General features: G+C 36.5%; 1 protein-coding gene across 2 annotated transcripts; it reads left to right on the top strand.

The window, feature by feature from the left end:
- LOC117315779 lies at window positions 1–26,710 on the top strand. 2 transcript variants are annotated; one of them, XM_033870140.1, is made up of 3 exons: window positions 1–132; window positions 22,978–23,475; window positions 25,860–26,710. In XM_033870140.1, exons 2-3 carry the CDS (start codon window positions 23,016–23,018, stop codon window positions 26,603–26,605), a joined length of 1,206 nt encoding a protein of 401 aa, XP_033726031.1. In that variant the 5' UTR covers window positions 1–132; window positions 22,978–23,015; the 3' UTR covers window positions 26,606–26,710. The 2 variants fall into 2 exon arrangements, with proteins under 2 accessions (XP_033726031.1, XP_033726032.1); XM_033870141.1 differs by lacking the exon at window positions 1–132 and adding an exon at window positions 10,905–11,029.
- The last annotated feature ends 1,078 nt before the right edge of the window (window positions 26,711–27,788 follow it).

Raw genomic sequence — 27,788 nt, 5'->3', positions numbered from 1 at the left:
GGTACGCCATTTTACGTCTGTTCTACCCAGGGGCCATAGTCGTGTTTGAGAGGGACGTGAGCGATTTTTAACGAGAATGGTCATTTTAGTGTTAAAATATACAGAGGATTGGGAGGATACATAGAGAATAATGTGAGTATTATGGGATATTTTATTATGTTTATTACTTGGTATCGTGTAAAGCATGTACCGCGACGGGTTGCAGACGCGGTGTGGGCGAACTACACGTGTAGGTCGCTGTGACCTATTTCCATATCTAGGACAGTGTCTCCGAGTTCAGGGAAGTGGTGCTAATGAAACGACCCTGACATCGGTCATGATATATATGTGATGTTTATTAACTCCAAGTCTTGAGGTTCATAAGTATTATAGTTATGGTATATACCATTGCTTGACAGACCTCTTGTTTTATATAAAAAAAAAAATATCCCAGTACACATGTAGTTTACAGGTATTAAATCTACTATATACATGTACGTCAGACTGTTGTATATCGAAGATCCCTTCTGACTAGTGCACAGTGTACATTGTAATTAAGTTTATGCTAAAATAAAAAAAAACCCATAATATCCAGCACATAGTCGTCTAAAGAGGTTCACAAGTTATTATTCGTTGTTATTGGGCCGTTAAAAATCTGCAAACGTCTTTCTCAGCTCCCTCGGAAGCTGGCATTTCGGCGCTGACAGCTTATCTATTTTGTACCACATACTCGTGTACCGTACATCTTTATTTTTTTATGATATAACACGTACAACACCCGTGCCGGGACTCGAACTAGAGACCATTCGGTCACATAGTCCTGCATCATACCGTTATATCTAAATAATATATACATATAATTTTATATGATAAATCAAGACACTTAAAAACATACATATGATTAAGTAACATTTCTTATAATTTTATAAAATTTACAAAAATTGAGGAACCGATATGTAATACTAGAAATTGAATTATCTGATAATGCTGACGAAGACTCTTTGATATATACATATATATCATGTATATTTATATATCTATATACTATATGTCAGTATGAACTGTTTAGATAAAAATAACGGATTCACTTTGGACTCGTGCCCTCATCCAGCCCCGAACTCTGATACCTACTGCACAAAAGGCGGCGGTTGTACCACTACGCCAAGCCGACATAATGTTATGCATCACATAAAGATATGTCTCGATGCCACATTGATAAACAACCCGTTACCCCGATATGATCATGGTGACACATCGTGTGTAGGATAATATGTACACGTGGATGAACACCTCGATCGCAATATAAATACTGCACGGTCATTATACGCTGTACAATAACGTACGGAGTTTATATTGTAGATATATGTGAGTGTAGCGTGCAGCGTAATAATAAAATACTGAAGGAAACTTGAAATGAGGTGAAGCTATTTCCTAGTGAGGACTACCGTGTCCTAATTAAGGGATTATGTATAGAGAAAGAGCGTTACTGTGACGATCCAACTTAATATCCTGGTCATGTAAGTGTTTGTATTCGAACTAATTGAATAAGCTTCATCAGCTTGACACTTAATGAACCAGGTTTTGAATTACCGTATCTTTTTTCAAAAACAGGATTTTTTTTTAGATTTCATCAGATTAATTAATTTTCGAAGAAATATTTAACGATAAATGAAGGAAAAAACCATAGACAAGTATATTTGTGATTTTGCCGATGTGATTGAGTTTATAATTCGATGTCGATGCCTATGTGTTTGAGTTTACACTTGAAAGGTTACACGGCATTTCAGTTTGATTACGGTAGATATCCTTTAGGTTTGATCCACGTTAATCTGTGAGGGTTGGGATTAATTTCTAACCTGGAGATTATGAAGTATGAATCATGTATTTGTATGCAGATGAGCAAGTAAAGCTAAATGCAATAAAAATGAATGTTGAATTTGAAAAATATGAAGTGTAACATAGAGTTACATATTTTGAAATTCTTTGAAATCATAACTTTATTTTCGAAAGAATTTCGATTTGTACATGAACGTGTTCATTACAGAGACATTCGTGTCATATCACATACATGATGTTATAGCAGAGTAATTTATATGTTTCATTGGCAATGCTGTTTATCTAAATTTATCGGAGCAGTTGCAAATAATGAATATCAAATATCAATGTCGTGTAAAACACAGTTATTAACGTCAGTGATATACATGTATTACGGGATCTCTTCTATGTCCTGTTCCTGCCATAAATATATAGATTTATCTAAATGTATAATGTACATTTTGTACAGAGAAGTCCGAAAGGAAGGGACCCGTGGTTAAAATAAAATGTGTTTAGAATTGGACCACAAAAGTGTTCTGTACATGTATTTCTGGAACTTTGGCCCGCAATTATTTTTAACCTTTAGTATGACTTACACACTATTAATTACTTATAGTAGGACTATGAAGTTGAACCATCGGCCCGTCACAGTGTCAAAACGCCGCCTATATAATACGGACAAAGACAATGGGAAATAACGTGTTCGAACTTGTAGGCATTTACCGTAATTTATAGTCTGTGATATCGAAACCAATCACTCTAACCTATATCGACCGTGGAGTGATCTCTAGCCTCTGATTTAAACACAATCCTTTAACCTGTGAAGCAAACCACTTACGCTTGGATTTAGTTTGATCACGTCTCACAAATCCTTTACCATATAGACAGCTTATAGTCAACCTACATAGTCATAATAAATAAACTTTTCATTTATTTATATTTATTTATTTATTTATATTTATTTATTTATTTATATTTATTTATTTATTTATATTTATTTATTTATTGGATCATTTATTTCAATCATATCAAATATTAATAGTGGTTGATTATGAAAAAATGTAATTAAAATCTAGATGTTCATTCTCACTACGTTACATGAACATCTAACTACATCGCGTAAGGGGTCACGTTCTCGTGACCTTTGTAATCTCAATATTTCACTTTCAGGTAGAATTGTCAATTTTTCGTTATCATCGATCTCACCCATTCGTCACATCATGCATCTGAAGCTAACCATTTCGGTACAGGATGTATATAGCTATATGCTTCGTTGGACGTTAAGACCTGAAAAACAGATTGACAGATTATGGAAGCTATGTACTCTAATCATACTATTTCGCACATACGAAATTCATTTCCAAGATTTTGTAAGTGGTAATTTGATTGCTTAATTCAAAAGGTCATCCTGACGTGACCCCTTATGCGATGTCGTTACGTACATCAATAATTTAATACGATTGATTATTTTTTAAAATCATAAACACTGTGTATACCGATAACGTGGTTATTTTCGCAGGTGTGGAGAGGTGGAAAGGGCTGAGGGGGGGGGGGGGGGGGTAATTTTTGCAATTTTGATGTGTAAACTTTACGCGTTTGGGATTGTTCTACCTTCGTTTGTAGTTTGAGATTTCACAGATTGACATCCTCCTCCTCCTCCTCCTCCTCCTCTCCTCCTCCTCCTCCTCCTCCATGTAATGCACAGTATATATTGTACAGCGTATATGTTGTACAGTATATATTGTACAGTATACATGTATATTGTTCAGCGTATATATTGTACAGCGTATATATTGTACAGTATATATATTGTACAGTGTATATATTGTACAGTATATATTGTACAGCGTATATATTGTACAGTATGTATTGTACATCGTATATATTGTACAGCGTATATATTGTACAGTATATATATTGTACAGTATATATATTGTACAGTATATATATTGTACAGAGTATATATTGTAAGTATATATTGTACAGCGTATATATTGTACAGCGTATATATTGTACATGGTATATATTGTAAGTATATATTGTACAGCGTGTATATTGTACAGTGTATATATTGTACAGCGTATATATTGTGCAGCGTATATATTGTACAGAGTATATATTGTACAGAGTATATATTGTACAGTATATATTGTACAGCGTATATATTGTACAGCATGTACAGCGTATATATTGTACAGTATATATTGTACAGCGTATATATTGTACAATATATATTGTACAGTATATATTGTACAGCGTATATATTGTACAGAGTATATATTGTACAGAGTATATATTGTACAGTGTATATATTGTACAGCGTATATATTGTACAGCGTATATATTGTACAGAGTATATATTGTACAGCGTATATATTGTACAGTGTATATATTGTACAGCGTATATATTGTACAGCGTATATATTGTACAGAGTATATATTGTACAGAGTATATATTGTACAGTGTATATATTGTACAGCGTATATATTGTACAGCGTATATATTGTACAGAGTATATATTGTACAGTGTATATATTGTACAGCGTATATATTGTACAGTGTATATATTGTACAGTATATATTGTACAGCGTATATATTGTACAGTATATATTGTACAGCGTATATATTGTACAGTGTATCTATTATACAGAGTATGTACTAGTAGTGTACAGTGTACCGTGTGACCGATTGATCAACCATTTCCTACGGACCCACAGGAAGAAACTCTTTTTTGAGATAAAACGATTTAAAATAATCTTTGAAACAGGATGGCCTTATTTGGCATGAATTATTTACATGTACCTGCATTAGTTCAGCCACAAGAGGCGACCTACTCAAGTCCGAATCATCAGGTGACTCGTCAATTATATTTTTATCTTATAAATATTCATAAGGAAATACATTATACTTTTGATCGCAAAAGAACTTGAATAAGATAAATCTCGGTTCCGATTAAAACAGAAGCATTTTTTTTCTACCGGTGATAAAACTCAAACGATGCGGACTGTAACCTGACCTATAGCCGACCTGGAAACCTATTTTGGTATCACGCTAGTTAATCAGTCACTACAATATATGTGTACCAAATGACTCCGAGAGACTTCCAAGCCTAATTTAAGAGTTTGATGGCAAGTAACAAGTAATGTGCTATTACGAACGACTCGTTATCAATTAATTGATTACGTAATTAAACAACTGATTAAGTTGAAGTCCAAATGAAGTCAAAATAGGCCATCAATATAGAGACAAAGCTGTTACATAATTCAGCCTGATTTTGACATTCAAAGCGCTGGAAGAATTTTACATTCCCTCCGGCTATGAAGTAGGATATTAACATGCGCAGCTGGTAAATTACCTTGATGTTTGGGGCACCTGTTTGTTTACACCAGGAAAAACGTACTTCAAATGGATATAAGATATATCACCATTCCCTCAAAACACCAATATAATCTACGGTGTAATATAATTTACGGTGAAAACGACAATAGTAACACCACGGCCAATTGTCTGTATCTATCATATGCTGAATTGGTTGCAAATAAACTGGTTTCGGATTTCGTTTACAGTTTCATTTTAGTTTTCAATGTGGTTCCTCAATAAAATCTGGAAAACCAATGGAAAGTTCGACGTTTAAAAATGTCGTTCATTGAAGAAAATATAGGAACACATTTTGTTATGTACATTTTAGCGTTCATACCAGTTGGCATATAACATTCCCCGTATTCAGAATTAAATTATTTGTAGAGCACATTTCTTCCAGTTTACAAAGACAAAGATTCTCGGAAAAGACTCCGGATTAATAAGGAACCGTTTCCGGCTCTGATTACTACCGGTTCGCTTTGGTCATCCTTCGATAGGAGGTAGTGTAATCAGGGCGATTGGTCAAAACTGGAGAAGACACGTACTACAGCTGGTCATTGCTGCTTCATACACCAGATCTAATGTAATCCAATTAAGAGCGTCGAAACCACGTATATCATGTAATTGGCATGATTCGCCATTTAATATAAGAGGATTATCCGAACGTCAATACCAACGTGTATCTGCAACATATATATCATTCTAGTTAGTACCTCTATACACAGGGACATGGGGATCTGATATAGTCTCCGTGTATTTTGACCTGACCTAGAGTGTATACTATAAGATAGATCCAAATAGGCATATACTATCACATTATCAGGGCCCTGTGACTAGGATATATTGAAAAGATGGACTATTTATCACATTGCCAGGGCCATGTGGATATAATATCTCGGGTCCAAATAGGAGTATACTGTAAGATATTATCAAGTCCTCGTGTCTAGGATATATTCAAATGGACATAGAGTGTAACACATTCTCAGGTCCCTGTGGCTATGATAGGTCCATATAGGAATATATTTACATTCCTAATGTGGTTTGCTGATATGAACATACCAAGTGAAAACAACAAACATATGACCATGAATACACTATGAAAACCGTATGGAAACATTGTCTCTCGTGCTGATTTTCCACACATAACATCAGAAAAATATCAATAGGCTTGAAAAATAGCCCTCGTTTCATTTCCGTAAATTATGTTTTCTTTGTAATCTATTTACATAAATTAAATCTAATTTAACACAAATTATTGTATTCGATGTTATTTCGTGCCTCTTTGTTTTAAATAACAAGCAAAAAATAAATAAATAAACTACTGCAAACTGCGGAGCGGAAGGACACGGTAAACGATGGTGCATAGGCGGGATCTTCCGGCTGTTCTGATAATTTGGCGTTTCGTCGTATACATGACAAATTTTTCTTTTTAATAAAATTTCTCGTTTTCTCGATATAACTTTTTTAAATCAAGGTTATATAAATATATGAATTGAATAGATTTTTTAAATTTTCATTGCGTCTATGAATACCAGTAGCTAGCTACATATCCTCCGAGGCGCGCCACGGGATATGTAGCTAGCTACTTGTATTCATAACCGCAATGAAAATCAAAAAAATCTATTCAATCCATATATACTATCAGATCTTAAAACCCTCTGTTGCTTTTTCTCCTTCATATTTTGACATAGGGGATCGTAAATTAGATATTATACATACGAAACTAAGATACCAATGTAGTTCTCTTAACTACGACCTATTCCGGGTTAACCTTGTGGAAACCACTAGCTGTTCATCTGGATATATATGTGAAAATTCGCATCAATTTTTCTTTCAATGTAGCCTTTATACTGTTTAGAGAGACGTCCTTATGTAACACCTGAACAATTTGAATTTAGATTTACTTTTATTCTGTAACGAAGATTTATCGTTTGAATGTAATTCAGAAATATTCTTGCATGTCCATATTTTCATCAAAACTAGCAATAGATTCAAATGATAAAAAGACTGATTTATTCTCTTCTTTTCTTCCCTTTTCTCCTCACCTTTCTGTTTCTCCTCATCCTTTTCTCTCTCCCTCTCCAACCCTAACTCCCATTTTTTCCTTCCAAAAATGGTTTAATAATGTTTGTTTATGTAAAATATACCAATTGCATATTATTCTTTATTATGTTCATTATTAAGGAAAGGATGGTGACATAAATTGTAATAGCTTGTACCCAATCCGTTTGTAAACTTTTTGCAATAAATATGTTTAAAGTACTATAAGATATTCTCAAGTCCCTGTGAATAGAAAAGGCCCAAAAAGGTCCATTATAATAAGATTCTATTAGTTGTAAGTCCCTAGTATTACTGAGTCTTAGTGTGAAGAAACAACCATATGATGTGTTTATACATGAACTCATTATCCGCCACGGGCTTCTCACTATCCGCCACGTGCCTCTCGCTATCCGTCACTGATTTTCACTATCCCTCATGTGTTCCTCACTTTCCGTCACTTGCTTCTCACTTTTCATCACTGCTTCTAACTTTCAGTCACATGCTTTTCACAACCCGTCACTTCTTCTCACTTTTCATCACTGCTTCTCACGTTCAGTCACGTGCATCTCACTATCCGTCACGTGCTTTTCACTATCCGCCACGTGCTTCTCACTAATCGTCACGTGCATCTCGCTATCCGTCACGTGCTTCTCGCTATCCGTCACGTGCTTCTCACTATCCGTCACGTGCATCTCACTATCCGTCACGTGCATCTCGCTATCCGTCACGTGCTTCTCACTATCCGTCACGTGCATCTCACTATCCGTCACGTGTTTCACACTATCCGTCACGTGCATCTCACTATCCGTCACGTGCATCTCACTATCCGTCGCTGCTTGGTCGGTTATTTAATGTAGTTTAACATATAATGCCTCCTAGTATTTATAGACAATCAATGGCGTCAGTTTTTAATTTAAAAAAAATGGCGGATGAAATATTGACGACACTTGGGATGAAATTATTTTAATGTAAACGCCGGAAAAGCTCTCGGTCTTCATATTGTATAGCACATAATTCGTTATAATCGATTGTTGTCATGGAGCACGCTAGATTCTTTTGGTATCCGCCTGAAGTTGTCTCGCTATGACAGACACACAGCTATACGATAACCCTAGAGACTTGGTCGTAAACTCTGGATCAAAGACGAAGAACCCCGAGGAACCAAGGTCACGGTACTCTGGAGGGTATATTACAGAATGGGGACATAGGAATTGTAACCGCTGGTCATAGATCTGATGGCTTCACATACGTTATGGACAAATTCATTTCAAATCATAAAAGACTATACATCGAGGAGAATTTTGTTGTGTAACAGTGTTGAATATAGTACATTTCAAAAGACACATAAGATATTAGCACCTTTCATTACAAGTTGAGAATTAGACAAAATACGAAAAAAAAAAAATAACTTCATCATACAGCTGTTACGTCATTCAAGGACACCTATGTGATGTTACGTAAAGCATAGACGTTGATACCCACCCGATCAAAATGTCAAAATCTGGACGGTGGGATGAGGTTCAAACGACCCATAGTTCAATAAATTTAATATATTTTCGAAATTGCACTTCAAGAGAACGCTTATTACATTTGTTTATTCAGAACTATGTCACTGTTCAAATGTCACATAAAGTTTTCTAGGGATTAAAAGTGTAAGGGAGAATCCCTACTTACACTAACGTGTGTCGAAGATTGCGCCTTGTGGCAGCGCATTGGTAGCAAACAACCTCCGTAAACGGGCATTTCACGGCGGATCTTTTTTATGTTACAAAATATAGAATCTTAAATGCTAAACATGCTCAACCAATCTATTATATTAATAATTGATATAAGATACATAAGTCACAGTTGGTGGGTTGAATGTATTAGGCAATGTTAACGTAACATAGGGTGTACCGGCGTCATTCGCTAGCGAAATCACAGTTCGACAGTCGCAGAACGGAATAAGTTGACCCTTGTCCACCCCCCCCCCCCCCCCCCACCAAAAAAAGGGCGCTTATGATTGCCACCAACGGTGAATCATCTGAAACCATAACCAATGCCGTAAAGTCCTTTAATGATGAAAATTAAGTTCTATCTGCTATTGTTTCGTTAAACAACAAACGTTTAGGATGTAAGTTTTACCGTAGCTAAAAAGTGGTAATCAATTTGGTGGAAAGTCTCTTTACGCACTTTTGAGTCACGTCACGTCATCTGTCATGCGCATTAGAGAACTTCCGGGGACAGACAAAGAACGAACTCCCCGCTATGATAGTTTTCCAACTGTGCGTTACAGACACATTGTTCCTTTCCGGAGATTCCAGATCGATTGTCTCCAGGAGGAAATCAATGAACGATGCGGATAGATTGATTAAATTTGAATGTACTAAGGAACAGTGTCACGTTACTCTCGGACGAACTCATATATGCTTAGATGTACATCCGGTTTAATGAGGAAAGGGGAATCGATAATTCCACTTGATAGAACCCACAAGCCACACATCCCTCCCAGGGTGCATTGCGGTACTTTTTATAATCGATTCAATGTGGGAGATTTTGCCATGTAATACGGTGTCGTGTAAACGCTTTGATGTGAATCCGGTTTAATGAGTAATATATAATAGGTAACAAAATCACTCCCAGGGTGCACTGCGTAATCTTCCATAACTGGATATAGAAGCGAACATAATACAATGTACTGGGATTATCATCCCGTAAAATGTCAGGGGTCATTTTGAGGCGCGGGAGGGGGTTGTATCCCTGTAGTAGTTGGTGACTACCTCGCTACCTCAATATATGGGTGGCACGTCGCATGTCATCTAGAGCAATTAGGGTAGCGGCCTGAGAAACACAACCCATCACGGGACGGTCGAGCAAGGCACAACGGATCTCCAGCCAAGGTCACGTGGCCGGCACTGTATAAACTAGAGTCGTATAGCTGGGATGTAATCAAATAGATCACCCAACTCTCAATGTAAAGAATTCCTGCAAAACAGGTTTCTTCTTTGGAGAGCTACAGCATTAATATAAGATAAGATAACTTAAAATCGTAAAAATAATTTTTTAAAAATAGTGAAAGAATCTTTTAATGCACCTTCCTTTTGAATATAATTCAATATATGTATTTTCAAATTAAAATCACAATCATCTCCCAACATATAGGTTTGATTCCATAACGAGGGAAATCGAAATATGTATGATCGGTTTAATTATGTTAATTGAAGAACAAACTAATCGATAACATTAATGCATGATCTTCTTGTACAGGTGCGTTGATATTGACTATTCATTCAGCCGTGACCGCGTCGCTCCATTAAGGTAGCAATAATGAGTGTACCTTAATGAATTATGTACAGACACAAGGGGATACCTACGCGGGTCTACATCGGCGCAAATTTCATTCACAATGGAGGTCCCACACAGGGAGTCCAAACTTCAAATATCGTGCTCCGTGAAATTTTATTCAAAATTATTCTATAAGTGATTTTTTTAAAGATAAACCTTTGCAAACTTAACTTACTTCATTACAATATAGCCGATTACATGAATGAAATTGAATAAAATCATTGGAAAATCTAAAACAAGTGGTTTATACACACCATAAGTACCCCATTCGTTTAGTGCACTAGGGAAAACGTATGTATATATACATATATATATGCTGGTCACGGATTTACGATTGAATGGCTCTTGTAATAGAAAGGTATGAAAACAAAGACGACGGGTTTACTATACACATTCTATACAGGGTAAGGTCGGTCTGGATCACGACTGCGTTTGGGATGGTACATGGATATACTGCTTCCAGTTAATAAACATAGACGTTTTTATAGGATACAGCACAGCTAATGAAGGTCGGTATATATTTTTTTATTTAACAAATTCTATAATGACGATGTCACCGATTTTCGGTGACCAAAAAAATAGTTGTGCATTAATCGTAATATCTTATCTCAATTTATGAGTTAGTATTGTAAAACCTGTTTTCTGTAGAGGCTGACGGTCATAAGAAATTAATTTTGCAATCTAATTACTAAAGTATATGGTTTGGCTATTGAAGACGATCATCATGTTGCTTATTTAGATGATAACTGACCTTCAATATTAATACTGACAGAAGTCAGTATTTGATATTCATGCAGATACACTGAAAATTATTTTAACAGTGTATAGAGTATCGTTTACAACCCGGGGAGTGGGGCACACATTCACAACCCACGGTCCATCTAATATATAACTGGATACTTACCTCACCAATACAACCAAACTTCGTTATATAACTGGATACTTACCTCACCAATACAACCAAACTTCGTTATATAACTGGATACTTACCTCACCAATACAACCAAACTTCGTTATATAACTGGATACTTACCTCACCAATACAACCAAACTTCGTAATATAATGGATACTTACCTCACATATACAACCAAACTTCGTTATATAACTGGATACTTACCTCACCAATACAACCAAACTTCGTTATATAACTGGATACTTACCTCACCAATACAGTCAAACTTCGTTATATAACTGGATACGTACCTCACCAATACAACCAAACTTCGTTATATAACTGGATACTTACCTCACCAATACAAGCAAACTTCGTTATATAACTGAATACTTACCTCACCAATACAACCAAACTTCGTTATATAACTGGATACTTACCTCACCAATACAACCAAACTTCGTTATATAACTGGATACTTACCTCACCAATACAACCAAACTTCGTTATATAACTGGATACTTACCTCACCAATACAACCAAACTTCGTTATATAACTGGATACTTACCTCACCAATACAACCAAACTTCGTTATATAACTGGATACTTACCTCACCGATACAACCAAACTTCGTTATATAACTGGATACTTACCTCACCGATACAACCAAACTTCGTTATATAACTGGATACTTACCTCACCGATACAGTCAAACTTCGTTATATAACTGGATACTTACCTCACCAATACAACCAAACTTCGTTATATAACTGGATACTTACCTCACCAATACAACCAAACTTCGTTATATAACTGGATACTTACCTCACCAATACAACCAAACTTCGTTATATAACTGGATACTTACCTCACCAATACATCAAACTTCGTTATATAACTGGATACTTACCTCACCAATACAACCAAACTTCGTTATATAACTGGATACTTACCTCACCAATACAACCAAACTTCGTTATATAACTGGATACTTACCTCACCAATACAACCAAACTTCGTTATATAACTGGATACTTACCTCACCAATACAACCAAACTTCGTTATATAACTGGATACTTACCTCACCAATACAGTCAAACTTCGTTATATAACTGGATACTTACCTCACCAATACAACCAAACTTCGTTATATAACTGGATACTTACCTCACCAATACAACCAAACTTCGTTATATAACTGGATACTTACCTCACCAATACAACCAAACTTCGTTATATAACTGGATACTTACCTCACCAATACAACCAAACTTCGTTATATAACTGGATACTTACCTCACCAATACAACCAAACTTCGTTATATAACTGGATACTTACCTCACCAATACAACCAAACTTCGTTATATAACTGGATACTTACCTCACCAATACAACCAAACTTCGTTATATAACTGGATACTTACCTCACCAATACAGTACCAAACTTCGTTATATAACTGGATACTTACCTCACCAATACAACCAAACTTCGTTATATAACTGGATACTTACCTCACCAATACAACCAAACTTCGTTATATAACTGGATACTTACCTCACCAATACAACCAAACTTCGTTATATAACTGGATACTTACCTCACCAATACAACCAAACTTCGTTATATAACTGGATACTTACCTCACCAATACAGTCCAAACTTCGTTATATAACTGGATACTTACCTCACCAATACAACCAAACTTCGTTATATAACTGGATACTTACCTCACCAATACAGTCAAACTTCGTTATATAACTGGATACTTACCTCACCAATACAACCAAACTTCGTTATATAACTGGATACTTACCTCACCAATACAGTCAAACTTCGTTATATAACTGGATACTTACCTCACCAATACAACCAAACTTCGTTATATAACTGGATACTTACCTCACCAATACAACCAAACTTCGTTATATAACTGGATACTTACCTCACCGATACAACCAAACTTCGTTATATAACTGGATACTTACCTCACCAATACAACCAAACTTCGTTATATAACTGGATACTTACCTCACCAATACAACCAAACTTCGTTATATAACTGGATACTTACCTCACCAATACAACCAAACTTCGTTATATAACTGGATACTTACCTCACCGATACAACCAAACTTCGTTATATAACTGGATACTTACCTCACTAATACAACCAAACTTCGTTATATAACTGGATACTTACCTCACCAATACAACCAAACTTCGTTATATAACTGGATACTTACCTCACCAATACAACCAAACTTCGTTATATAACTGGATACTTACCTCACCAATACAGCCAAACTTCGTTATATAACTGGATACTTACCTCACCAATACAACCAAACTTCGTTATATAACTGGATACTTACCTCACCAATACAACCAAACTTCGTTATATAACTGGATACTTACCTCACCAATACAGTCAAACTTCGTTATATAACTGGATACTTACCTCACCAATACAACCAAACTTCGTTATATAACTGGATACTTACCTCACCAATACAGTCAAACTTCCTTATATAACTGGATACTTACCTCACCAATACAACCAAACTTCGTTATATAACTGGATACTTACCTCACCAATACAGTCAAACTTCGTTATATAACTGGATACTTACCTCACCAATACAACCAAACTTCGTTATATAACTGGATACTTACCTCACCAATACAACCAAACTTCCTTATATAACTGGATACTTACCTCACCAATACAACCAAACTTCGTTATATAACTGGATACTTACCTCACCAATACAACCAAACTTCGTTATATAACTGGATACTTACCTCACCAATACAACCAAACTTCGTTATATAACTGGATACTTACCTCACCAATACAACCAAACTTCGTTATATAACTGGATACTTACCTCACCAATACAAGTCAAACTTCGTTATATAACTGGATACTTACCTCACCAATACAACCAAACTTCGTTATATAACTGGATACTTACCTCACCAATACAACCAAACTTCGTTATATAACTGGATACTTACCTCACCAATACAACCAAACTTCGTTATATAACTGGATACTTACCTCACCAATACAACCAAACTTCGTTATATAACTGGATACTTACCTCACCAATACAGCCAAACTTCGTTATATAACTGGATACTTACCTCACCAATACAGTCAAACTTCGTTATATAACTGGATACTTACCTCACCAATACAACCAAACTTCGTTATATAACTGGATACTTACCTCACCAATACAGTCAAACTTCCTTATATAACTGGATACTTACCTCACCAATACAACCAAACTTCGTTATATAACTGGATACTTACCTTACCGATACAACCAAACTTCGTTATATAACTGGATACTTACCTCACCAATACAACCAAACTTCGTTATATAACTGGATACTTACCTCACCAATACAACCAAACTTCGTTATATAACCGGATACTTACCTCACAAATACAGTCAAACTTCCTTGTATAACTGGATACTTACCTCACCAATACAACCAAACTTCGTTATATAACTGGATACTTACCTCACCAATACAACCAAACGTCGTTATATAACTGGATACTTACCTCACCAATACAGTCAAACTTCGTTATATAACTGGATACTTACCTCACCAATACAGTCAAACTTCGTTATATAACTGGATACTTACCTCACCAATACAACCAAACTTCGTTATATAACTGGATACTTACCTCACAATACAACCAAACTTCGTTATATAACTGGATACTTACCTCACCAATACAACCAAACTTCGTTATATAACTGGATACTTACCTCACCAATACAACCAAACTTCGTTATATAACTGGATACTTACCTCACCAATACAACCAAACTTCGTTATATAACTGGATACTTACCTCACCAATACAGTCAAACGTCCTGATATAACTGGATACATACCTCACCAATACTGTCTAACTTCGTTATATAACTGGATACTTACCTCACCAATACAACCAAACTTCGTTATATAACTGGATACTTATCTCACCAATACAACCAAACTTCGTTATATAACTGGATACTTACCTCACCAATACAGTCAAACTTCCTTGTATAACTGGATACTTACCTCACCAATACAACCAAACTTCGTTATATAACTGGATACTTACCTCACCAATACAACCAAACTTCGTTATATAACTGGATACTTACCTCACCAATACAGTCAAACGTCCTGATATAACTGGATACTTACCTCACCAATACAGTAAAACTTCGTTATATAACTGGATACTTACCTCACCAATACAACCAAACTTCGTTATATAACTGGATACTTACCTCACCAATACAACCAAACTTCGTTATATAACCGGATACTTACCTCACAAATACAGTCAAACTTCCTTGTATAACTGGATACTTACCTCACCAATACAACCAAACTTCGTTATATAACTGGATACTTACCTCACCAATACAACCAAACGTCGTTATATAACTGGATACTTACCTCACCAATACAACCAAACTTCGTTATATAACTGGATACTTACCTCACCAATACAACCAAACTTCCTTATATAACTGGATACTTACCTCACCAATACAACCAAACTTCGTTATATAACTGGATACTTACCTCACCAATACAGTCAAACTTCGTTATATAACTGGATACTTACCTCACCAATACTGTTAACCTATACGTTATGTTAAACTCTAATAACTAGAAGGTTATACTTATCTGGAAATAAAAAGTTATTTTCGGAAATTAGAATTATATATGTAATATACTCGGGAAACTCGAAGTTTGTCTATGACTTCGAGATAACGTGAGCGAATCAGAAGGATGTCTGCGGACAAGGAATTGTGAATTCGTGCCAAATACATGTGGTTTGAGGGGACCTGCCCAATGCAGCCAAGGTTTTTATTATTGTGGATACTTGTTTGTCTACAGTAATAAGCTAAATGTATAAGTATTAAGGTTTTGTGTTTTATTAATCAATACGACTCCCGCCAATTCTCATTTCAAAGAAAATAGAATTCAAAACAAAAATTCGTACATATACATTGTGTAACTACGGATATGCCTTGATATGTCACATAAAAGCAATATAGATGATATAGTTGTGAAGAATATAGAAAATACATGGTCAGTTTCTGCAAATATAAGCTGTATTTTGGCGAAGGTAATGAAAGATAAAAGTAGCGAGCCTTGTCTATCTGTGCTCAGATGGTGTGGTCAGTTGGAAAATGCGTTCTCAGTTGTTGAGGTGATGCGTTCTCAGTTGTTGTGGTGATGCGTTCTCAGTTGTTGTGGTGATGCGTTTTCAGTTGTTGTGGTGATGCGTTCACAGTTGTTGTAATGCGTTCTCAGTTGTTGTGATACGTTCTCAGTTGTGGTGATACGTTCTCAGTTGTTGTGGTGATGCGTTCTCAGTTGTTGTGGCGACGCGTTCTCAGTTGTTGTGGGGATACGTTATCAGTTGTGGTGACGCGTTCTCAGCTGTTGTGGGGATGCGTTCTCAGTTGTGGTGACGCGTTCTCAGTTGTTGTGGTGATACGTTCTCAGTTGTTGTGGTGACGCGTTCTCGGTTGTTGTGATGACGCGTTCTCGGTTGTTGTGATGACGCGTTCTCAGTTGTTGTGGTGATGCGTTCTCAGTTGTTGTGGTGATGCGTTCTCGGTTGTTGTGATGACGCGTTCTCGGTTGTTGTGGTGATACGTTCTTAGTTGTTGTGGTGACGCGTTCTCGGTTGTTGTGATGATACGTTCTCGGTTGTTGTGGTGACGCGTTCTCAGTTGTTGTGGCGATACGTTTTCAGTTGTTATGGTGATTGGCAGACACCACAAAACAAATTTGACAGACAAAATAACACCAACTGGGAAGACAAAACGACATCAATTGGGAAGACAAAATAGCACCAACTGGACAGACAAAAACAACACCAACTGTCAGACAAAACAACATCAACTGAACAGACAAAACTTGGTGTTGTTTTTGTCTGACATTTGGTGTTGTTTTTGTCTGACATTTGATGTTGTTTTTGTCTGACAGTTGGTGTTGTTTTTGTCTGACCAGTTGGTGTTGTTTTGTCTGCCCAGTTGGTGCTGTTTTTGTCTGACAGTTGGTGTTGTTTTGTCTGCCCAGTTGTTGTTACATGTTGTTCGAAGTTGTTGTTTTATTTTCTCAGATTCTGCTGATTTGTCTGTTTATATAGTGTTGCTTTTTCCTGCTGTTTTATTGTCTCATTAGGTAGTGTTGGTATGTAGCGATTCAAAGAATCGAGGTCCTCTGGTTTTGAAAAAGAATGTTGACACGTGCTATATTCAGATGTGTACCGTGTTGGCCTGGTTTTCTCGATGCTTAGCTAATGGCCTCGTGATCAATCTTACTAGAATATTGATACCACATCAATACGTTTTACAGCAGAAACCCGTATATACACGTGCTGTTGGTGATACTGTTATAGGGATCCAGATATAGGACACGTTCGTGTTTAACCTCATCACCTACATATTATATACTTACCTAACAACAATACAGACATGTACGTCGGGCAGTATCTCTGGATTGGGTATGTAAAGTAAACTTTATTTATTTTGATTGCGAGAAAGTTATATCAATTGCAATTACTTACTCATGTTGGCCCGGATGGAAGCCCGCGAGGGATCCCGGAGTACCCGGATAAAACTCACGTGATCGACCAGGTGACCAAACCTCCGAACAGGAAATCGAACTCCGGCCGCCAAGGTGAAAGGCAAGAGTGTTATGACTGTAGCAAGATTGTCTCTGTCAATATAACAACAGACCCGGACATTCTGATATATGTAAGACTTTCCAAGTCTGGTGTCGGGGATAGTAGAAACATGGAATATACGTATACTAGATATACGAATATTTTGCCATCTGAATTACCTACATTTTGCCAATCAGTCTGTCTATACTTGTGTGCATGTATTGCGTTTGTTATATCTAACACGTAAACTATACCGCAATTCTAACCACAGGGACCCATATGCATTATATATGTATATATATGCTACATTTATATCGACAGTTGGTTGGAAATGTGCGTCGTCAAGACCCTGTGATTCTTACTCAGAATGGGAACACTAGTGTCCAAATATGAATAAAAAGATTTTCAAGAAGGTTCTTGATAAAAGAAAATTGAGACCAGATGTTCTGCAAGGTGAAGCTTCTACAATAATGTACTTCAACACCGTCGTGTTAATCTAAATTAAATCAAATGGAATTGTGTCGTGGTGATAACTGAAAAAATGTATTTTTGTCGTTATGTGACATTTTGTTCAGGGTTGTAAGAAAACAGAAAATAACATATTACAATATATGGCAAAAGAAATGTAAATTCCAATAAATACTTATAGCTGTGGTAGCATTGTTCTCTGAGCCAAAGATATAAATATTTCACAATTCATTAATGTAGAAATGTTAAGATGGGCAGATTATCGTCTCCAAAAATAATAAAAGATGTAAATGTCTAAATCACTGTGATTGTTAAAAAGGTAAAAGCCTCTCGAGATCAGAACAGTTGCCAATCGGAACTCCACGGTTGTGTTTCAGACAGGGCGTTATAGACCACAGCCGGCCGTAGTTGTTGAATGACATTTCGGTGACCTAGATATTGATAAAGTGTAAAAATGAGCGAAAATGAATTATGAATGGACAGGTCGATTACGCTAAACTTTAATTACATGTTCATATACGTATGAGCGATGTACGTAATGACGATCAAATTATAGCTCAAATGATAGGTAAACTCGGTCATACTTAACATAAAGGTGATAAAAGATACAAATTTTCAACGGAATGTGAAAAAGGTCGATTCGAATATCCACACTCTGTTTACTCATAGTCCCGGTCAACCAGACGCTTCTTTAAAGCTAGAAGCGTCTGGCATCGTCACGTGCTTGTCACGTTCTAATTCATTTGAATAGTGACACAGTTGAAAATAAGCACATTAATTTAACAATCTTATAGAAGAAAGTATTGAAAATTAAATTTTTTATTGAAATTATAAGGTTATTACATTACTCCATCAAAGATGTTGACTTTTTCCTCGACCTATTTCGAGATTTTGGTCGGCTGCTTTGACTACCGTAGGTCATTAGTATCAATGAGAATTCATAGACGGACAAATAACTGTATGCTGTAGTTTTATTCAGTTTGGCTCTACTGTATCCTACTCTTAATTGTGTATTTTAAGGGACGTATATCGTGTGTCTTTTTAACAATCGCCTGAGGTGTACTGCGTATCACGCGCAGACAACAAGAGTCTGGATGAACGAGACTATGCATGTATTTCGGTCATGAATCACAGGGACTTGGCAAAATTAGTATGTCAATATCCTGTGATATTTATAATGATACTACATGCATTGTTTCCCGACAACTGTGATAAGGTTTGCTCTTTCACTGTTTTTATCCTATAATTAGCTATAGTCACTGCCGAGGAGAGAAAACATCTCTGATAGATAGGGCATAGTATGTGTTTAATGAACCTGGTTTAGGTTGGGTTTTGTTTTTAAATGTTTACACGTCCTCCCCGGTGTCCGAGATGTATGCGCGAGGCGAATGTGTGTTTTGGAATGCTGCGGTATATTCGTGTTTGTCTGCATGTTATATTGGTACTCCATGGCCACTGAGGCATACTTCCCAAAACACCAAGCAGGACACCCCACCTGGTCACATTATACTGACAACGAGAAAACCAGTCGACCGACTCCAAATATGCTGAGCGCTAAGCATGAGTAACAACTTACACCATTTTTAAAGACTCTGGTATGTCTCGGCCAGGGAACAGATCTCGAAGCCTTCCTCACAGGGCGAACGCTCAACTATAGGCCAAAAGTGAGGCATTGTTAAGTGAGATGTTAGCAGAAGCATTTTTTTTAGATAGCAGAGAAAATAAGATCCCAAATCTAATCGCCTTTTACGATCCGTGAAATGGGGGCAACAGGCCCTCCTACCTAGAGGACAGGTAGTAAACCGGAAGTTCGGGATCGATCCCAAAGGGCGGCATAAAATGATGATCTCGGTTACATTATAAATAATGACGTGATGTATATTGATATAGTTACATTAGTCTCTAATGTCTGGGTGATAATGTTATGAAAATGATACCTTTTCTCTATAGTCGATCATTATTTACATTGGACGTAGAAAATTACGCCGAGGAGTTGTGTAAATCATTTGTCTGGTGTTCACAGGCACTTGGTACAAATGTCTAACCCTCGTTTCATATATACACATAATACACACATAAATAAATACAGACCGTGGGGTAGAAATTTGTGTCAAGTCCCTGTGCATTGCTGAAAGGCTGAAAGTAATAAAAAGATCTCAACTGAACATCGAACGACTTTGATCGACTTTTACGATAAACCACGCCACAGATAATCTTTGTCATTCAAATAGAATGGATTTCCCCGCTGAATTGGACAACCCTAAGTAAATAACGGAGAGCCATTGTAAATACACTGACGTAAACGTCTGTCACTGCGGGAGTCTAATCGCGCCATTGTCATTTTAAAAACCATTTTTATTTCATCTAGTCTGTAATTATCATAATGTGTTTACTTGATAATACATATCAAAAAGCAATCAGTTTTATATAAAAAAAAAGGCTATGAATATTTGTATCAGAATTGTGTGTAAAATATACAATGTGATCAAGTTTGTTGACTTTAAACATTCATTATACATCAACTCGTTTCAGCACGTGTAGCAAACGCGTAAACTTGATAAAAACATCATTTGGAATATATGTAAAAGGAGCAGGTCTTTGTGGCTTGTACGGAGTGCCAGTAAATCACGTGCTGTTGTTCTCTGACTCAGCTGATGGAGCATGCTTGGATTACAACACGCCGGAAATTAGGGCCGTTTTCGTTTTTACGGTCCAAACGGTTTGACCAAATGGGCCGGAGTTGTTCGTTTATGAAATTGAGAAGGTTTTAGTGATTTCATATTGTGTTCCGTCGGGCCTTGACAAAGACTTTTAAAGCCTGTATCAACATCAGCAGGTCCGTCAAGATATATGTCTGAAATATTTCATCTTAAAATGGACGAACCGGTTTGTCCGCATAAACGAACAGGCCCGGGTTTCGGTCTTGTATGAGCGTTCGACAGGGATGCGTTTTTCCTTGTGCGCAAAAGTTAAGGCAAGTTCAATTTAAATGTGGTATGGTCTTTCCATATAATCACTACAAATTATAGAATCTAATTTGAATACATAGATCGGAAACATTACCTGTTAAATAAAATTAATTATAACTCCATACTTCCTGCAATCCCGGATGACACCTTACTTCTATACACAGATAAACTAGATCCGGTTATACTGACTGAAACTTTCAATTTAATTGTTTCAATAAATTTAACAATCTCCGATGAACGATTTCGGTCCGAACCTGAAGAGTTTTGAAAATGAAGTTTAATATTTTCCTTCATTTCATATACTGTATAGTACGTATTATTCGTGGTGGTTATAATCTCACTGTATTTGCAGTCACTTAATATATGAAAAAAATGAAAAAAAAGAAGCAACCAATATTTAAGAGAGAGGCTACTGCATCATTTTTTTATGGGCGAATTTTCTTCCCGCGGACTATTAAGTTACGACTGGGATATCCGCGAATTATTAGCCGCGTAAAAATCCCGAAACTGAGTTGATTTGACTAAATGATCATATCAAAAGATATCTCAATCCTCATTGTGTGAAGACATTTCAAACTGGAGATCTCCGGTTTTCATGTTTTGACCCATTGAGAGGTAAACTACAATGGTATTTAATTTATAACCTGTTCATCGGGTATTTAAATTTAGACACGCGAAATTGACATTATCGATTGTGAGATATTATCTCATATTTAATTCAGAACCCTTTTAAGTTGTTGGATGCTTCCTTTTATAACTGATAACGACCATGAATCGAACACTGGTCCCCGGCGGGATAATCATCGCCATGTCAATATAACATGCTCCATCGGGGTCAGAGAACAAACTGACGAGTTTCGGTATAACATGGGCTTGATGCTTTACTTGTAGACTATGCTGTGGTGGATTCTGGATTTTTTAAAATAGTGAGGCTTTAGCAGTAAAGTTGTTGATTGTGATGTTTTAAACAGCACGTGATTACTTCATCCAATCAGATGTTCCGACATGATAATGGTTTTGAAGTGTTTATTGAAATCCCCTTCCGTTTCAGGAAAGAAATGATCCCATGTTTTCGTGTTTGAAAAAAAAAAAAAACTTTATTGATTTTACAACAATTGCGAAACGAGCTATATCAACTTATATTAATCACTCTTGTTGGCCCTGAAGGAAGTGCGGGAGGGGTTTTACCGTGGGAGGTAACCGGTTTACCCGGGGTGAACCCTACGTGGTCGGGCAGGTAATTCCATACCTTTTCACGTCAGATCGAGGAATCGAACCCCGCCACCTAGGTGAAAGTCAAGTGTATTACCACTGAGCCAACCGACCATCGTGTTTAATATCATATACATTTTATTCACTTTAAATAGTTTCATGCTGTTGTCAACATTAATATGCTATATTTTTATATTTCAGATGTGAGTAAATGTAACCAGCTATTAATTCAGTGAACAATGTCGAGAACAACGAAACCGGAAGTGCTTCAAAAAAATCTGGAGAAGGCCATTCAACAAAATAATGTTGAGAAGATTTTAGGTTTAGTTAGGAATACGAATGTGGACGTGAATTCTCGAGATGTCAGTCATGGCCTTTTAACAATTCTCATGAAGATGTGTTATCTGGAAATATCAGACCATGAAATCGTTAATATTCTGAACGAAGTTTTAGAGCGCGAACCGGATGTGAATATGCAAGATTCCCTGGGAAGGACTGCGATAATGCATGCTTGCATTTCCGGTAAAAATGAAGTAGTGGATTGTCTAATAAGTGACCCGGAAAGCCGGATTGATATTTTTGATTTTGATGGAAATTCTGCCCTGATGTACGCAGTGAAAACCGGAAGTTTATCCATCGTTAAGAGGATTATGGATCATCCGGGCGGTTTAGCATTATTGGATGTTTATGATACTGATGGTAAGTTTGTTTGCTACGTCACGAAGTTAAGCATTTCTCAACTGATGATCAAATAACCATAGCAACAGTCTGGCTGTGTTCTGGAGGTGATATTTAATGCCATATATAATGGTAATCTTATGTATATATAAAAGGTTCAAACGATCTCGCGAACGATGAGTACGAAACCAAGGGTTAGGGAGTTCTTTAACAATCCCGCAACACATTCTTCTTAATTAATATAGGTGTTATAATCTCGTTTATATGTAGGGGGATCACGAGGTGCATGCTTAGCGAGAATAGAAGTTTCCAGCAGAGCTATAGTGATGTTTAAGCTGTTTCAATCAATACATATAATCATATATTGATCTATAAAAATCACCTTGTTCAAGTAACTAGATGCTACCTCCAACATTTTCTTTTCAATTTTACTTCCGTTTTCGATTCGATGTTTAAATGATATGTACGTACAACGTGTATATAAATCTAGTCGTGGTATTGTTTGTATTCCTGAAGGGGCGCTCGACAGGAATGTGTACCCTTTAGTGTTTTTACATTGCCACACTGAATCGCAATTCTACTATCGTCATTCTAGGAATGGCTTTTGCAACCAACATGGCCGTAACAAAATATTTACCTCGTAACAGTGTCAGTTAGTTCGCAGATACATTTACAAATATGTAAAATTTGGACAGTTGTCAGGAATCATTTGTGGTATCCATGGTAACGGCTAAACTTGGATCAACAAATCCTCCAGCAGAGCATCATTCCCCACTTACTATAATTCTCAATTGACGGAAGAAAGTTTTAAAAGTTTAATTGCAAACTTGCGTCATCATCAATATCTAATTACCCGAGGGTCTTTGTCAGTAGTAGATGTATAGTAACGCGATTGCGCAATCGTTATATATAACGCGATTGCGCAATCGTTGTTTTCCTGATCAACACCTGTTGGATTCAGCTCAGTCTTACCTGAACTGATCACGAGATAGTCTTGACTAAGTGTTGTTATTATTCGGGTCGGTTTGAAATCCAAGATGGCCGCCATAGCCAACACTACCACTTTATTTGCCACTGAGTATGTATACATCAAAGAAGAAGGGTCTGAAGAGTCAGACGACCGTTTATGTCCTTGGACTCTTTATACAAATAAAATTGAAAATTCATCATACTCTGCCTCGATTATCAAGAATAATTCCGTTTAATATGCTATCATTTTTAGGATCTGGTAATTATATATTTTTAATGTTTGTTTGTTTAATTACATATAATTTTCTACGGTGAGTACAACAGTAGAAACACTGTAGGCGGTAGAGCATCTAACTCCAACCCTAAGGAATAACAATCACAACAACAACTGAGTTCCTTATAAAACCATACAATCGTTAAAGCTATTTCTGTTAACTTCAACATTTGGCATTCACATCACCAATGAATGCCAAATGAGTAATTATCTACTGCTTAGCCGAACGCCTATACCCTGTTCCATTGTACCAGGAACATTGGCAGAATGCTTTCTTTTTATTGAAACTCTCAATTCTTTTGTACACGCCTCAATATTATGAAGAAGACATTTTAATACAATCTGGATCATGGCCGCAATTAAAACCCGTTTGCCTTCTCCTTGTGCAAAACTACAGCTGTGAGTTATTGTTTACAACTTATCAATTAAAATAGAAACTCGGTCAGAGACTGTCAGTTAATATATAACTACCACATGCTATGATTGTTCCAGAGAAGTCTGCACCAGTAGACCCCGTATACATAATAACGAGATTATCACGGATTATTGTTCTTAATCCGAATTTAATTTCTGATTAACACACATATAAAGTTCATTCGTAGGAAAGACTGTCTCGCGTTTATGACTCTCCTAGTTAGCTTAGGTTTGCTTTGGTATATTGTCTCTAACTACTATGATAAGGTCATTTAAGGTCATAATCTGAAAATGATGTGGCCACTAACGAACGTTTTTATAGTGCCATCATAATGAAATGTCGGATCTTGACTCAGTATCACGACACCGACAGGGTCACATTATACTGAATACGTCGTCAAGCTGTCAAGCACACAACGTGTATAAAAGAACAATATTTAGAGACCGTATGTTAGGAATTCACGCCAAGTTTCTTAAGTTAACATCCAGTTTCTTAATGCAGATGGCCCATGATAAAAAAAAAAGTTGTATTGTTTACCACAAGCTTACAATAAATTCTAGGATAGTCCTGTTCTAAATCCCAGTCACATGCGTTTATTTATCTTTCGTTTTGTATTATAAGTAAATGTTTGTAAATGACTTGTTTCTTATTTGAACTATGTTAATAAGTTTTGTAAGACCACTGTTGACCAATAATTCCAAGACCGAGTAAAAACTGGAATAATCTTTCCTATTTCTTCCATTTTAGGTTTGTCGCCTCTGACGTACACAAAGAAGAAAGGAGACCCGCGGGTATATAAACTATTGTCTTCATATCAGACAAACTTCCCCCAGAACAATGACCGACATCCTACTAAAACACGAAGCCCTCAGCTTCCGCCTCCGTATTCACCACGCCTGGATCGGTTACGGAAAAAGGGTCACACGCCTAATGATATGTCATTCGAACGCACCTCACCTAAAGCTATTTATATTGATGACGAAACTAATCATTCTCTGTCACTAAGTACACCAAAACTAAAACGAAGGAACTTCAGGAGTTCTGATGCGATTGCGTGTGAAGCGGAATTAAATCTTCCCGTCATCCTCAGGACAGACAGTTCGGACAATGCTAATGATTATATTAAGAGTCCTTTGGCGTCAAGACTAAAAGAACGTCGAAATTCACTTTCACTTCCGGACCTGCGCGATACGTCTGGATGTCTGGTAGCTTCCGGTGAAAGCACCCCTGTTTATCCGAGTAGTTCGGAGGGGTACTCCAGTGAGGAGGGAGAGGATTCCATATTCTGTCCGTACAAGTCTCCGAGAAAGCCAGTAAATAAACAAGTTAAAAAATGTCTGTCAGAAAATCAAATTACATTTCCAAAAATCAAGACTCCTCCTAAGAATAAACAGCTTCAGCGGACAATGACAGATACGTGTGTGTTTGGAATTGGCAAGAAAGATGGCGGCCGCAGCGGTAAAAAGATTCACATCCCTTCCGGGCTGATATAGACGTGGAACGCAATGTTTAATATTTTACCTATAATCTATCTTCTACACAGCGAAAACAGTCGGTGAAAAGCATCCAGCAACTATAAGAAACAAAATTTCAAATATGAAAAAACCGTTTTATATATTGATAAAGTGATATACACCACGTGATATTTACCTTTCTAATGCAAAATGCTTCGTCCTCTAGAATTTTGTTTCATGTGACGTTTATGCTAACGATTGTATACTGTAATATTATACAGGAGCTCTCAGGAATTTCATCAAACAGAAAAAATAAGACTCCTATTATGATGTGTAAATGTGCAATATTAGTTGCAAAAAGTCTCAACAAAAACTGTCAAACAAACTTCATGTTCCTTTTGGCGTTAGGGCATTAAGTCGGCATCGACTAGTTATACCATACGCTTTGAGTTTGGCAACCGTAGTCATTTAATGACAGATATTACATCTTATGAATTGTTAACTTAATTGATTTTACAACAATTGTGAACATGTATTCATGTATCAAACATTCTTGTTGGCCCGGATGGACGCGCACGAGGAGTCTTAACCTTAAGGATGTTTACATTCGGCAGAAATTCCGTCACCACCATCGTGAGAAGTTGTCCTTTGTAAACATGATTATTTATTTTTGTGCTATTTGTTTTCTTGATGAATACCATGTATGTTGTGACTTAAAGCAGCTGATGTAAATTAAACTGAAAAAAAAAAAAACAGAAAAAAAATGCTCAACACTCTAAAAATAGTTCGCGTAAAGGTGAACGATGGAACAATTAAATAGACTTCAATAATTAAACTGTTTTGCATTTGAATTTTTGCTCTTGTGACAAGAAACTGAGAAACAGGAATAACTTAATTGATATGATTTTCCATTTTTTACTGTTAGAATTGACGTACAATATATTTGGTGCGGATAATATACGGCATCTCGTGTCCCTGATACTGGACGGCTTTAATTCAAAGTAGATCAGCTTTTTCCTTCTTACCGTCCCTGTGATTGATTAATTAATTGTTTATGAACCCAATTCAATATAGAAATATCACAAAGGGTTAAACAATACAACAATAAACAATATAATACATTCATTTTAACAAGATAAAGAACATGGATGTATTGCTTCCATGAACGGTACACAATTATCAGTATACAATGTTACCATCTTCCTTAGGAGTCTGAGCTCCA

Source organism: Pecten maximus, chromosome 17 (genome assembly GCF_902652985.1).
Source record: "Pecten maximus chromosome 17, xPecMax1.1, whole genome shotgun sequence".
In the NCBI taxonomy this organism is placed as follows: domain Eukaryota; kingdom Metazoa; phylum Mollusca; class Bivalvia; order Pectinida; family Pectinidae; genus Pecten; species Pecten maximus.
The sequence above is the reverse complement of the archived record's forward strand: the minus strand, read 5'-3'. Positions and strand labels throughout refer to the sequence as shown.